We start from the raw sequence: 16,569 nt of genomic DNA on the forward strand, positions 1-16,569 counted from the left end.
AAATAGAACATCGTGATGCAGAGAGTCGACTGTATTACAATTCCAATCAAACTTATTGATAAAGTTTGATAATTGTGATTTTTTATATTTCAAGTCTTGTACATAATATGCATGACGATGAGTAAATCAAAGCCTATTGAATCCTGCCCTCCAAAACGAGCACAGTGTATAAAGGGCGATAAAAAGATCAAAAGGACAAAACGTTGAATGAACAAATTAAAAAAAAACTTCAATGCAATCAATCTATTCGCTTCTGAACTAAAATCTAGAGTCTGATGGTACGAAAGTCTCCATTTGAGAGGCATGGATGTTTTTTTTTCGAAAAGTACAGTTGCTTCGTTGCAAGAGAATTAGAAGAATCGTTCTACGCTTCTCGGAAGCCTCCTTTCAAGAGACTGGGAAGCCCCCTTCAAGAGGCTCCGGAGCCTTTTTCAAAAAGCTTGGAGACTACTTTCAAGAGGTTCAGTAGCTTAGAAACGTACTTTCAAGATACTTAGAAGCCTTTAAAGAGGCTCGAAATCCGCTTTCAAGAGACTCTGAAGCCTCTCTTCAAGAGGCTCGGAAGCCTTTTCTCAAGAGGATCAGAAGCCTCCTATTAAGAGGCTCTGAGGTCCCCTTTTCAGGGCTCGAAAGCCGGCTTCAAAGAGGCTCGGAGGCCTCCCTTAAACAGGCTTGGAAGCCTCCCTTTAAGAGGCTTGGAATCCTTCCTTCAAGAGGCTCGGAAGCCTCCATTCAAGAGGCTTGGAAGCTTATCTTGAAGAGGCTAGGAATCCTTTTTCCAGAACTGTTTCCCAAATTGGCATTTCCTATTTGTCCTACCCACGACTCGGAACGTGGATGCGCCTCTGTTTACAATGATATGGAAATGCTAATATCATCTTCCAAACTTGGACGTACATGTTCATGATAGCATTAGAGGCGAAAGTATAGAATTGATAGTTCCGTTAGGATACGGCAGGCATGAAGAATGTTTTTATAGAAGTCGATTTGAAAGCGAGCGGAGGGCAATATTTGTGATGGCACATATCACACGACCTTCCTTCTGCCAAGCTCCCGTATGAAGGGGGAGGGAAGAATATCAGTGTGGAAGCTGATATATCTCCACTGTCAAAAGGAAGGTGGTTTGACTTGCTCATATGCCATCGCGTGCGGAAGGATTTGCTATCGACGAGTACTGTCTCCAAATTGCTAATATGACATCAGCATTTAGTCGAATAGGATTTTTATTGCACAGTTGTTTTCTCATTGCGTTTTCTCGTCCGTCCGTCCGTACTCGTCGATAGCTAATCCTTCCGCACGCGATGGCATATGAGCAAGTCAAACCACCTTCCTTTTGCCAGTGGAGATATATCAGCTTCCACACTGATATTCTTCCCTCCCCCTTCATACGGGAGCTTGGCAGAAGGAAGGTCGTGTGATATGTGCCATCACAAATATTGCCCTCCGCTCGCTTTCCCAGCATCAGGAGTAAAGCCTAAGGATCTACGCGCGTAACCAAAGGCCTATTATCCAAATTCAAATACGGTACATGCTCTTTGTGGTACTTAGCATAGAATGCGTTCACAGTATATGTTCCGAGTCATCCTAGAAATCTCTGGAGAAAGGTCTTAAGGTCTACACTCGTAACCATGGGTCTATGGACTTGTCTCAAAAGTGGTACATGCTCTTTGTGCTGCTTGAAAACCAATGTTATCACTATACATATGTTCTGCGCTATCGAAGAAATCTCTCGGATAAGTCCTCAGTTATACATACAAGAAATCCTTGGAGAAAGGCTAAAAGGTCTACACGCGTGCTAAGGTCTGTCAATTGGTTTCAAAAGTGGTACATGCTGGTACATGTCCTTGGAAAATAATACGAACACAACATATGTACTACAAAACCTCTTTTTGCGCCCAATATGGGGGAGCGTAAATGGAATCAGAGCATAAAAAGAGGGAGCGTTATTTCGAATTAAGGGCGTAAAAAGAGGGAGCGCTATTTGGAATTTGGTGCGTAAAAAAAGTTTGCCATCTTTTAGGTAAGCAAAGTTTAATATTTAACTTACTTTTAGTCTGTGTCTTTAAGATGTGTCTTTTACCAATTTCGGTATTAGGGTCGTCAAAATTGTTTTCGTTATAATGGTCGTCCAATTTTTTGAGTGCTGAGGCCGTAAGATGTTCTTGGTACGCCGAGAAATCAAGAAGTCATAAGGGGTGCAGATCCTTGATGACGCACAGTAAGACGTTCATCATCATTTTCAAGTATTTAAAGTTTTTCGAGATCCTCCTGGAGCTTGGACCTATGTGTTTTGTGATACATAGAATAGAGCGCCTTCATTGCATATGTTCATGGTCATCTAAGAAAACCCTGAAAAAACCCTTCAGGTCTACAAGCGTAACCAGAGATCTTTGAGATTGTTTCAAAATTTGTACATGCCCTTTGTGGCACGAAAAATAGAATGCGTCCATTGCATAGGTTCATGGTCATCCAAGAAAACCATGGAAAAGGCCTTAAGATCTACACGGTAACAAGAGATCTTTTGGATTGTTTGAAAAGTGGTACAGGCCCTTTGTGGTGCATTGAATAGAACACCTTGATTGCATATGTTCATGGTCATCCAAGAAAATCCTGGAAAAGGCCTTAAGATCTACACGCGTAACTAGTGATCTTTCGGCCTGTTTCAAAAGTGGTATATGCCCTTTGTGGTACATAGAATAGAACGCCTTCATTGCATATGTTCATGGTCATCTAAGAAAACCCTGGAAAAGGCCTTAAGATCTACACGCGTGATCAGAGATCTTTTAGATTGTTTCAAAAAAGGTACATGCCCTTTGTGGTACATAGAATAGAATACGTCCATTGCATATGTTTATGGTAATCCAAGAAAATGCTAGAATAGGCCTCAGGATCTTCACACGTAACCAGATACCTTTCGGATTGTTTCAAAAGTGGCATATGCTCTTTAAACCGCTTTCATTGCATATGCTCATTGTTATCCAAGAAAACCCTTGAACAATCACGCGTTACAATCACAATTCACGCGTAACCAGAGTTCTTTCGGCCTATTTCAATAGTTATACATGTCCTTTATGGTACGTAGAATAGAATGCACACATTTCAAATGTCCATGGTCATCCAAGAAAACCCTAAAGTAAGACATTAGGATCTACACCAGGGATATATCAGTCTGTTTTAAATTTGGTACTTGTCCTTTGTGGTCCATGAATAAAATGCATTCATGGCATATCCTAATGGTCATCCTAGAAATTTATGTAGTTAGACTTAGGCTTACACGAATAGCTTGAGGGTCTTTACTCTAATTTCAATATGGTACAAGATCTTTGCGATATTAGCCCGTTTTTCCCTTACGTTCTCGGCGTGAATTTATTTCATTTATTTCAGTTTATTCACATTTTGCATTTCCAAAGAATAGACAGCTTCGTATTAGTGATATGAATGAAGTTTGTATACTACCTGGAACCAACAACAACAAGACAACAATAACTACTTGAAATGCAAATATATCAAGATGAGGTTTCACATCTTGTTTATTCTTCAATAACTGCCTAGAGCTAATGACAACAACTTGACCTACTTGAAATGCAAACATATACCAATAGCCTTCCGTTCGTGGGTTGATCTGCAGATCATTCCTGTATGGAATTCATAGACTACCTAGTACCATGGCAAAAACAAAAACTACTTGGAATGCATACATTCACTCAGATGAGGTTGCACAACTTGTTATTTTTTCAATTATTGGATGATTTCAATTATAGGTTGATCAGCAGGTCTTGACTCTATGAAGTTCGTTGGCTACATGGAACCAATGGCAACAATAAGAACTACTCATGAACTCATGCAATCATATAGCTAGAAGCGGTCACACAACTTGCCTTATCTTCAACAAGTGCCTCAACTACGGATGTTGATCTGCAGACTTTAACTTTAACTTAACTTTTAACCTTTAACTTTAACTTCGAACCCATGACAATAAAAAACACTACATGAAATGCGAACATATACAGTATTGATCCGATTTTGTCACTCCTCTACCCTCGATTTTGTCTACTTCCGATTTTATCACGTTTTCGTTTTCGACCCAATTGCCGCAAACAACAAAGATTTTCATGAAATAACTTTCATCGCACCACCTGTAACTTAATATGAATCATTTATGAGTACCTGTCAAAAACTTTGTAAGTCTCTTCGACAATAAATTACGGGTTCCAATCACGTGTTTTGCCTTTCCAAGGCATAAACTAATGCATATTTGCGAGATTGATCTACAGACCTTGACTCTATGAAATTCGTAGACTACCTGGAACCAATTACAACAACAAGAACTACTTGAAATACAAACATATACCAAGAAAGCGTCACACAACTTGTTTATTCTTCAATAACTGCATCCGTTACGGAGGTTGATCCATAGACCTTGACTCTATGGAGTTCGTAGACTACCTGGAGCCCACGACAACAACAAGAACTACTTGGAATACAAACATACACTAAGAAGAGGTCACACAACTTGTTTATTCTTCGATAACTGCCTCCATTACGGAGATTGATTCGAAGACCTTGACTGTATGGAGTCCGAAGACTACCTGAAACTCACAACAACAACAAGAACTACTTGGAATACAAACATATACCAAGAAGGGGTCACAAAACTTGTTTATTCTTCGATAACTGCCTCCATTACAGAGATTGATCCACAGACCTTGACTCTATGGAGTTCGTAGACTACCTGGAACCAATGACAACAACAAGAACTACTTGGAATACAAACATATACCAAGAAAGCGTCACACAGCTTGTTTATTCTTCAATAACTGCATCCGTTACGGAGGTTGATCCATAGACCTTGACTCTATGGAGTTCGTAAACTACCTGGAGCCCACGACAACAAGAAGAACTACTTGGAATACAAACATACACCAAGAAGGGGTCACACAACTCGTTTATTCTTCGATAACTGTCTCCATAACGGAGACTGATTCACAAACCTGAACTGTATGGAGTTTGTAGACTACCTGTAGCCCACGACAACAACAAGAACTACTTGGAATACAAACATATACCAAGAAGGGGTCACGCAACTAGTTTATTCTTCGATAACTGCCTCCGTTACTGAGGTTGATCCACAGACCTTGACTACATGGAGTTCGTAGACTACCTGGAATCAATGACAACAACAATAACTACTTGGATGAGATTTATTGGATGACCTTGAACATATACTGTGAAAGCGTTGTATGCTAAGCACCATAAAAAGCATGTACTGTTTTTGAAATTGCACGATAGGACTTTGGTTACGCTAGCAGACCTTAAAATCTTATTCCTGGGATTTTTTTTTTGATGACTAAGGCCTTACTCCAGGGGACCCTGAACATTTACTGTGAACACCGACTATTCTAAGAAGCGCAATGAGCATGTAATTTTGTTTTAAACTGGTGGATAGTCCTTTGGTTACACGTGTAGACTCTTAAGCCTTACTTCAAAGATTTCTTGTATAGCCATGGACAAAGGCTGTAGACCTTCACAATGAACGAAAAGTACATGAGTTTCTGTTTCCAAAACTGTCAAAATTATCCAAATCGGTTGAAAATTGTTGAAGTTATGAGTATCAATTTATGGGAACACGGGTACCCTGTCGGCCATCCACGTGGTAAAAAAATCAGATGCCCCTCCCCACGTCCCTCCTCACTGTATCAACGTGATTTTCTCACAGATGCTACATTTTATGGAGTTCTTAGATGTCACCGAGTTTTGGCGTTCAGCTATAAAAAGACATTGAAATATCACCACTTGAAGTTAAAAAAGGAACACGGGTACCCTGTCGGCCGCATAAGGGTTAAGTGCGAGCTCTATTGAATCCTGCTTCTCAGCTAAGCCTTGTTAAGGAAAATCTCGTTCAAAAACTCCAGTTACGCCGCTATCCTGATCGCCAAGAGATCGGAGGCGTAGGTAACTTCATCGTCGTTTCGTACCATGTTGGGGCCTCATTGCGCATCTCACTTCAACAGCTCGTTCGTATGACAGTTTGCATGGTTTGCTCGTTTCGAGCCGTGATGCGCAATGCCACCCCTGTTCTTGTTCGCATGGGTTCTCGCTGTTCGAGTTTTGTCGCTGATACACGTATTGAAAAAGATTACGGGGTCCATCGATACTTCGTCATGGAACTTCCTTTCGAGTCTCACCTTAGCCGATGCTCAGTTCCATGAACCCGGACATCGACATCCTCATTGGGATGGAGATGTATTATGACTTGTTGCTCGAAGGTTCTATGAAACTGGGTCCTGGAAAACCAGTCCAGCAGAACACCGTCTTTGGTTGGGTGGCTTCCGGGAAGGTTGGAAACAATCACACACCTGGCGATACAACAAAGCTCGCTTATATTACTAGTGCAGAATCGACTCGGCGAACAACTATCTCGCTTTTGGGAAATGGAATCCTGGAGTACCAATTCAGTGGAGAAAACCGCTTGTGAAGAACACTTCGCTGCCTCTGTCTTTCGCGATAAGTCTGGTCGCTTCGTAGTCACACTCACCAAACGTCAATCAATCAATCCTGGATCCGTTGGGAAATTCAAAGTACATTGCCGGCCGAAGATTCCTCGCTCTCGACTTACGAGCATCTTAAAAGGAGACTTACGAGCCTCTTGAAACGAGCATTCCAAGCCTTTTGAGCATCTTCCGAGCCTCTTGTGTCCCAGGGAGTTGAATTTTGCCAAAAACTATTGATCTGTATCGAAAAAATCGAAAGATTCGGTGCTAATTTGTTCAAAAACAGTTTTTTGTTGTTTTCTTGAAATTGTGTAAAACAGATATGTATGTATATGATGCAGTTTCTCAAACGAATGACTCAATTGCTCTTCAAGGTAAGTGCAAATGTATAGTTTATCATATAAACGAAAAAAAAAAACATACATTCTAGAACATTTTTTTCCGCCTCTAGAGCGCAACTATTGGATACTCTTGCGGCCCGAGGTAAACAACCCTACAGGGAAGTAAGAGGTGTTTTGGGGGATCGCGATGTGGCTTATATGCAGGCCATCTATGACTTTCTTTGCTCTTCTGACATAAAAGTATAATATCCCTATTTTTTCTCAGTTTTTTTTTTCCTGTCTTTGTCTTATTGTTCCGTGTAACACGAAGCTATGGCCATCCGGAAGATGCTCCCTGACGATCCACAACTCGAGCACGCCGCTACGCCATACCGTTAATGACGTCAAATACCCGGATGAGCAGCTGCGAACCTCAAACCTAAATCCCAACATCGTCCGTCCTGAAATTACGCAATCTAACCTTGAGTCGCCACGGGTATCTTGGTCTATGCCCCTTTTCCCTTACTAACTGTTGATAATAAGATGATATCGATTGTAAATATCATAAAGTCTCGGCTCCGTTAAGTGTTATACACGCCTGAGCATGTCAAATAAACACAATAGATAAAAAAAATTTTTTCGTATTTTTTTGCAGAATACGTATTTTTAGGATTCAGAATATATAAAAATCTCATTTTGGCCAAAAATGTTACATATGCAGTTTCTCAAACAAACGGTTTAAGGTGACTCAGGGCGGCACTACACACCGTGTTATTTTTCCTATCTTTTGTCTCTTTCTAGCATTGCCACCTCGCAACTTTGGAGCGGCGTATTTCGGTTTTCAGTTGTTTGATGTAACTGTAAATGTATCAGCATGTAGATTGCGAGTAAGCACGCGCCGGTGATACTTTTACAAATTCATATTTGTTGTAGGAAAAAAATAAGCATTTAATGATGAAATGATGACGATTTGATGATTGTTTGTGCTTCCCGTGTCACCTTAATTGTAATACGTCCGCCATTACGTATTTTTATCCGAGGTACCCCCTAGGACCAGCGAAGGTACCCCCAGGGGAACATGTATCCCAGGTTGAGAACCGCTGATCTACAACATGACGGCGTAGAGAAAGCTTCGTGTAGTGTTTGATGCCGCTTGCCATACGGATAGTGGAATTTCCATGAATCAAGCGCTGATGGTAAGCCCGATCATCCAAGATGATCTCCTGGCAATAATTCTTCGTTTTCGAATTCATCGGTTGGTCTTTATCGCGGATATTGAACAAGTATTTCGTCAAATTCGAGTACACCCTTTGTACTACGCTCTGCAGCGGGTCCTCTGGCGCAACTTACCATCCCAGCCCCTACGAACTTTCGAGCTTTCTACCGTTACTTATGGCACCGCATCTGCTCCTTGTTTGGCTACCAAGTGTCTACAGCAGCTGGCAAAGGACGGTTCAAATGAATTTTTGCTTGCTGCACTAGCTCTAGCGAACAATTTTTACATGGACCGGTGTCGACGATGAGGACGAAGGTGAAGATCTCTGCCAACCAGGGTTTGAATCCAAAGGACAATGAGAAAATCTCTCACTTATCACACTCTCGATAGGTAGCATACCGTGAGATACGTTTTTTGGTAGCTGTTACGATAATGAACTGATTCGGGGGACTACAACCCATGATACATTTCTTTTAATAAGCCCCAATTGCGGGGGGCATTGGTTCTGATGAAGCATTTTAACTTGTTTTACACAGCGGTGCGAAAAATATGGTCCCCAACATAAAATGAGCGAGAAAAAAGCGTTTTATCAAACCCCTTCGGTGAAGGCCACCTATCCGAATCATTTTTTTCCAACTTGTATACAAGTGCGATAGTTTTGTTTTCATGGCTTGTTATGATTCGAAGAGGTTTTTGCCTCTCTTTTATGGTTGTTCGTTATCTATTGAGAGCGATTTCTGCATTCCCTGCTGCCAGCAGCTTCCCTTTAGATTCAATTCTCTCTTGTCGAATTGTTCTGTCAGATACTGCTCGACTCTATGACCCGCTAGGACTGATCGAACCGCTTGTCGTGCTTGCCAAGCTTCTCGCGCAAAAGCGCACCTGTTTACCACGGTTGGAGCTCTCGTCAGCGCTTTTGTGAAGCCATCTGTATACTTACTTGATACTTGATGCACTACAGCTCTTCGATGAACCTACGCCGAATGGAGTATCCTTCTCCACTGGACTGAATCCTGGGCCGAACATCGATCCGAACATTGAGCCGAGCGCCCTCAGGTCCTCTTCAACTGCAAAAAGCCATCGAGTACGCGGCCTTCCACGAAGCCTGCGGCCTCTTTCGGGTTCTCTACTAAACATTATCTTTGCTTGACGTTCTTCCGGCATACGAACAACGTGACCAGCCCACCGTAGTCTGCCGTGTTGTATAAGCTCGTACAGTTCGTAATTCATGCGACGCCGCCAGATACCGTTCTCCTGTTTACCGCCGAGTATTGTCCGCAGCACCTTACGCTCAAACACTCCGAAAGCTCTCCGATCAGCTTCCTTTAACGTCCATGTCTCATGGCCGTATAAAGCCACCGGAAGAATCAGAGTAGTATACAGCGCGAGTTTTGTTTTCGTTTGCAGACTATGCGATCTTGTGATAATGGTACCGCTTCTTTGCACACCAACTCTCCTTATCACTCCCTCGAGCGCAATATTGAACAGTAGATTCGAGAGTGCACCACCCTGCTTTAATCCATCTAAGGTAACAAATGACGTCGATATTTCATCCGCAACCTTTACACTTGATTTCGATCCGTCCTAACGAATCAGCCGTATCAGTTTCGCCGGAAAGCCATGTTCAAGCATAATTTGCCTAATTCATTCCGTTTCACTGAATCGTACGCCTCCTTGAAATCAATAAACAGATGATGTATCTGCAAGTTGTACTCCCGAAATTTATCAAGGATTTGTCACAGGGTAAACATTTGATCCATCGTTGATCGGCCCTCACGAAAACCTGCTTGGTATTCGCCGACGAAGGACTCTTCAAGTGGTCTCAATCTGTTGAACATAATATGGGACATAATTTTGTAACCCTCCTTAGAGTTATTCCTCGGTAAGACAATGTGAGCCACCCACCGCGAGTTTGCATCGGTGGTAACGAAATCGAGGTGGTAGAAAAATGATACCAGCAGAGAAATTCGGTGACGCATAGTGGCTGTAAATCGTACGTACTTTGGACTCCGCAAGACGCTGCGATCGAATAGAGTTCACCGCCGTACCAAACTGACAATCTACAAAACGCTCATTAGACCGGTAGTCCTCTACGGACACGAGACCTGGACGATGCTCGTGGAGGACCAACGCGCACTTGGAGTTTTCGAAAGGAAAGTGCTGCGTACCATCTATGGTAGGGTGCAGATGGCGGACGGTACGTGGAGGAGGCGAATGAACCACGAGTTGCATGAGCTGCTGGGAGAACCATCCATCGTTCACACCGCGAAAATCGGACGACTGTGGTGGGCCGGGCACGTAGCCAGAATGTTGGACAGTAACCCGGTGAAAATGGGTTTCGACAACGATCCGACGGGCACAAGAAGGCGAGGTGCGCAGCGGGCAAGGTGGATCGATCAGGTGGAAGATGACTTGCGGACCCTCCATAGACTGCGTGGTTGGTGACGTGTAGCCATGGACCGAGCCGAATGGAGAAAACACTTATATACCGCACAGGCCACTTCGGCCTTAGTCTGAATAAATAAATAAATATTCCTCGGTAATTGGGGCACTCCAGTCTGTGCCCTTTCTTAAAGATAGGGCAAATGAGGCCGTCCAACCAGCTAGCAGGCATTTCCTTGTCTTCCCATATTTTCGACATAATATGGAGCAGAACTTCATCAAGCTGCTCACTTGCTTGTTTTTAAGCTCTTTAACAGCTTATTTAACCTCATCTAGTGTACTGCCGTTCTACGCATAATTGTCCCATGTTACCTTTGATGAAAAAATCCAAACTCGAGTCAATTTGTCCCACCAATTTATAAAATCGATTCGATCTTAAAATTTAACAAATATTTTTGGGATGTTATGAGCGTAGGCAACACTTTTCCGGGACATAAAACGAATCCCTACTTATATAAACGGGTTTCAGCCTCTATTATTATCAGACAACAACTTTATTTTTTCAGTGGGACAAATTGACTCGAGTTTGAGATTTTTCATCAAGGGTAACATGGGACAATTATGCGTAGAAGGGCAGTGTAGGCGAGTCCATCGTCGCTAATATTTATTCTGTTCACCGGTGCACCGTCACTTCCACTATTCAACAAAGTCTCGAAGTGTTGCTTCCACCTGGCAGCCTTTTAGGTTTTATCTGTCAGCAAATTCCCTTGTTGGTCGTTGCACATGACGGGAGATGGCGCTGTCTTTCTCCGCACGCCATTGACAGACTCATAAAACCTCCGCATATCGTTCTGCTCCATTTTTTCCTGCGCCTCGTTAATCACTTGTTCTTCATATTCTTTCTTATTCCTGCAGTGGGTTTGTTCTTCTGCTGCTCTTGCTTCTTTGTACCGATCTCTATTCGATCGGGTACACGACACCAACATCCGGCTTCTGGCAACGTTCTTCTCGTCTGTCACTCTCTGACACTCCTCATCGAACCACTTCTCGTGCTGTTGTGCTCACCGCTCCATGGATCGACTCCCATAGATCGTTGATGTTGTCGCTAACGTTGATTGCACTTATCCGTTCGTTGAGTTTCTGACAGTACTCAGCCGATACTCCTTCCGCCGACAATCGTTGGATATTGTAACGCATCGCTCGCTGTGATCTTTCGTTCGATACAGTTGACAACCGTGATCGAATTTTACTGACAACGAGGTAGTGATCCGAGTTAATGCTCGCATATCGATAACATCCGAGAAATGGCGCCCATCCACCAGAACATGGTCTATCTGGTTGCTAGTTTCACCATTTGGGTATCTCCAGGGTGTGCTTTCGGATGTTCTTTCGTGCAAAGTAGGTGCTACTGATGGCCATCCCTCTGGTAGCAGCGAAATTTACTAGCCGTAGGCCGTTGTCATTGGTCATTGGGACGGAAAAAGTCTTCTCTACCGACCTGAGCGTTAGCGTCTCCGATAACAATTTTCACGTCATGCTTTGAGCACTTTGCATAGGCTTTATCAAGACATTCATAAAACGTGTCCTTCACGTCGTCGGATTTATCGTTTGTCGGTGCGTAAACGTTGATTAGACTGTAATTGAAGAATTTGCCCCGTATCCTCAAGACACATATTCGTTCGCTAATGGGTTTCCACCGCATCACTCGCTTCATCTGCTTGCCCATCACTACGAAACCAACTCCATGCTCTGCTTTTCCGCCGCCGCTGTGATAGATGTTATATTTAAATGCATTGTTGGACGTGGGTGGGGTCCACGGCTCGGAATTCAGGTTCTTCAGATCTGGGCCATCGGACTTCTTGAATAGCGGCTACGTTCACTCCAACCTTCTGCAGTTCGCGAGCTAGAAGGCTCACTCGTCCTGGTTTATTTAAGGTCCTGACATTCCAGGTACCGAGTTTCTAATCATAGTCCTTATTTCGTTGCCGGGTCGGTTGCCAAAAATAACGTTCTCTTTTTCTTCTATCTCCATTTTTCGTGGTATTTGAGAGGCTTCAGTAAGCTACCTTACCGGGGTCGCGTTACCTATATCGCGATGATGGGGTTGCCACCTTAGGTATAGCTGACGCGATACAGCATCTCGCTAATCAGCCGCTGGGTACCAGGCAGACGCTGTTTGAGCCGCACCTCCTGGTGAACAGACGCTCGAGCCGTACCTTCTCACTCTAGCTGATGTCAGAAGGAGTACACAACCCTTAGCTGGCGGTCTTTCGTCATCGGACGACCCGTGGAAGCGTAAGATAGAGACTTGGGACCAGAGCTCTGTTGGGCGCTCCTTCCTTGATGTCAACCTACCATTTTGCAGCCCAGAGTTCTCATAGCAAATTTATATATGGTATTTAATCATATTTATTCGAAAAAAATATTTTAAGCTCTTTTTAGTGACATGTATTCAACCGTCTAAGACGAGTTAAGTACTCTCCATTTAATTCCACCAACTGTGTGGTCGTCGTCAGTGTCTCGTACTTGACTCGCCTATTTATTGTTGAATATAAGGAAATTGTGCTCAAGAAGACAAAATATGTAGTTGGAGCAAACGAAATAACTGCTTACACTGAGAGTAACTTCAAGTTCTCACAAATTTTTATGTTGCCGATCGCACAGATTGTTTTTGTCACGGATCACGGATCAGGAACATTCGTCTCTCAAACGCCTATGTTGAATAACTCTGTCTGCATCTCAGTTTTTCGCCGTTATGCTGACTTGAACTCCTGGACTCTTTAGGGCTTATTGCTCCACTCAGGCGGCATCATCAGATAGTTATTGCTGGCGACCTTAATGCCAAACATGAAGCAATACTATTGCCGCAATAGTCATGCCAATCGAAACTCATAGAAACTGCATTACACGATATTGAGCACAGATTCTCCTTCTTCCACTACAATCGACCTGCACATTACCAACACTGTCGTGAATCGCATACCTGTCCCATCTTTGCTGCTGAGGAAAATGGACGTATGATTTTCAATCATTTTGCACGTATGAAAATTTGCCACAAGGAATCGGTATGAATTTCAATATATTGCCTTATGAACGATGATTTTCATTAAAAAAACGACAGACTGGGTTCGAACCATGGACGTCGGGGTCGGGAGGCCGGTAGGTGGACCACACGCCCATCGACGCTTGAATACTCGGGAAGTTAACTGCGTATAAGAACCACTCTTGATGGAATAATCAGTCGATGATTCATAAGGCGCCAGTTATGAATTTCACTAGTCCGGTTCGCTGAGTGTGGGTATCCTATTCATATGGGACAAATATGCGATTCACGGCAGAACATGTTGGACCACATAACGCAGCTGTCGTGTACCAGGAGGTAAGTAAGGTATGAGAAACGACTCTGGAATGAACCGGCAGTTGTTTCAACTGTCTGTTGTCTTGGAGGCGCACTTGGATATATTCGGATACATCTACAAGTAGAATTCAAGAATTCTGATTGGTGCTAAGAGCTCCACTGATTTTTTTGTTAGCCGAAGTGTGATCGCGTATAACTTATCTTTTAGTTTATCGTCCTTTTGATATGCGACAGACGAGTATTTAGTGTTGAGCATGAACGATTTTGTCGAAATTTGTAATTTGTTGCAGTCTCTGCATATGAAAATGCCCAGTTTTGCCACTTTTCACTAGCGAGTTTACAGCCGTTCTACGCATAATTGTCCCATGTTACTTTTGATGAAAAAAATCCAAACTCGAATCAATTTGTCCCACTAATTTTAGAATCGATTGGATCTCGAAATTTAACAAATATTTTTGGGATGTTATGAGCGTTGGCAACACTTTTCCAGGACATAAAACGAATCACTACCTATTTAACAGTTTTCATTCTCGTTATCATCAAACAACAACTTCATTTTTTCAGCGGGACAAATTGACGCGAGTTTGAGCTTTTTCATCAAAGGTAACATGGGACAATTATGCGTAGAACGGCAGTTTAGGAGTCAATAGGAGTCAAGATCACCACGTTGATACTCTTCCGTTTCTCTTGAAAATGAAAGCTTGAGAGAAGAAAGGTCGTTCGAGTCGCGTTATATTGTCACCAGAAATTACCCTCCACTCGCTTTAAAATTTCCTTTCAGATACAAATCTTCAGAAAACGGAACTATCTGATCTTGTAACTTAGTTTCTAATTCTATCATAAAAATGTACAAATAGCTTTGAAACTGATATTAGCATCTCCATATCATAGCACTTTTTTTATTACAGATAAATATATATAGAAAGAAGATGCATTTAGGCAGCATCTCCTATTATCGTCCCAAACTTTAATAACTTGAATTATCTATTATTAATAACATAATTACTGATGACATTTTAGAACTGTTTCAATAACAGACATATATCTAAATGTACTAAAAATGAGATGATACATTTGAAACTGTCCGTGCCTTGTAGCACCCACACCCTATAGACGTATGTCGCACACATATCGTCCACTGAGGTATCACTATCCGCAGCTACATTAGTGACACGTGTTCCATTCGATTCTGCAGTTATAAACACATTGTTGCATTAATTATATTACAGTCAGGAAATCGTCAATAACACGTCTGTATTATTATTCATTCCAAAATAACGAGTTGGGTTTTCCGTTGCAGGGTAGAGTAGTTTATTTTTAAAATAGATACACATAAATACACACATATACAGCGATTTCGATGCATGCACGAGAATTATATGCTCAACAACAGATGAGTTATTTTCGCAACAAATACAGAGTTGAATATTCTACGCGTAAATTTGATCCAATGAGATTCAGAACCCCCAATAAATATTTCGTTAGAGCTTTCCGTATAACTGCTCACAGAAAAATTATACGGCGACGATTTTTTTATTGAGGGGGTTAAAGATTCGAGTCTGTCGTAATACTGTGCGCCTTAAACGGGTGAATTGCTTGGCAAAACGGTGACGTACGCTGCATACATCTAGGTATTTTTTTCATTCTCGCAATTTAGACATGTATGAGGGGATGATTGCTTCAAGCATCGCCGATAAGTGCAAGTAAAGCACGTTTGTAATCACCAGACGTTTCTCCCTGTAACGAGAATCGACAAATCAATTAGTTATATTAGCGGACAAAAGGCAAGTGAATTTGTCTGACCTTGACGACGCTGTATAGCGATTTGTTGTACATTTGTTCGAACTCGTCCTTAATGTTCTGAAGATCGATTTCCGATCGGCAGATGATGATGCGAATAAGAGATGCGTCGTCAGTGCCGACCCCATCCATCGCCTTATGTAGCCTTTTGGCGAAAAAATGCGGGGTCATCTGTACGCATTCCACGATCGAGCTCAGGGCATCGTAAAGTTCTCCGCTCAGTTCGGATTTCAGTGCCTGCTCTATCGTACGACCGGTGAGGCTTTTGTACTCATCAAAAACAATCTCCAGCTGATCGAAGCTGGCATGAGCCAGGATTTTGTAGAAAACTTCCTCATCAGTACCCAACTTTCCTTCGCCCGCATTGTACAACTGGTTCGCTTGTTCGACGGCCAGATCCTGATCAACGGTTCCTTGGGGATCGCGTGAACCAATACAGATCATCGTCAGCAGTCGACGGAAACTTCCGGAGGTTTCACTGCAAAGATGCTCCGCCAATGGGCGGTCGTACATCTCCTCATAGTTGGCCACGACATCGTGCATCTGCTCATTGTTCAGCGAGCACAAAATCTCGATCAACGTCTTCTCGTTAGTTCCGATCCCATCCATAGCCTTGTGCAATTGCTTGCAGAGGTACTTGGCTGGTGGCAACATTAATCCGACGATTACATCCTCAAACTTGCCACCCAGCTCGGATTTCAGATCGTCAATCAAGTCCTACAATAGACAGAAATTGCCATGTCGATTAACCGATCATCTGAATCAAATCAATCAATCAATAATCAATAATAATCTTACCCGACCCAACTCTCGAGTGAAAGCCTCCGAGATTTCTTGACGTTGTTCGTTTGTCCTAGCACACAAAACGTGGATGATGGCCTCCTCATCGGTTCCGAAGCCCTTCATAGCCTTCCGCAGTGCGTTGGCATCGGCTGAGGCATCGAATTCTTCCGCTGGATATACAGTGGGGTGAGGCTACAAAATGTCCGCAATTTCACATAT

At 42.7% G+C, this 16,569-nt stretch overlaps 1 protein-coding gene across 1 annotated transcript in view; it reads right to left on the minus strand.

Moving 5' to 3' along the window:
* Nucleotides 1-15,054: 15,054 nt before the first annotated feature.
* The window catches only part of LOC134208261 (annexin B10-like), a 1,735-nt gene continuing 220 nt past the window's right edge, over nucleotides 15,055-16,569 (minus strand). Inside the window, exons 2-4 of the mRNA XM_062684285.1 lie at nucleotides 16,366-16,542; nucleotides 15,571-16,284; nucleotides 15,055-15,504 (exon numbers count right to left, since the gene is read on the minus strand). Coding sequence (XP_062540269.1) covers nucleotides 15,448-15,504; nucleotides 15,571-16,284; nucleotides 16,366-16,542 — 948 coding nt within the window. The 3' untranslated portion in view covers nucleotides 15,055-15,447. The remainder of the gene's footprint in view (nucleotides 15,505-15,570; nucleotides 16,285-16,365; nucleotides 16,543-16,569) is intronic.

Source organism: Armigeres subalbatus, chromosome 1 (genome assembly GCF_024139115.2).
Source record: "Armigeres subalbatus isolate Guangzhou_Male chromosome 1, GZ_Asu_2, whole genome shotgun sequence".
Lineage (NCBI taxonomy): Eukaryota > Metazoa > Arthropoda > Insecta > Diptera > Culicidae > Armigeres > Armigeres subalbatus.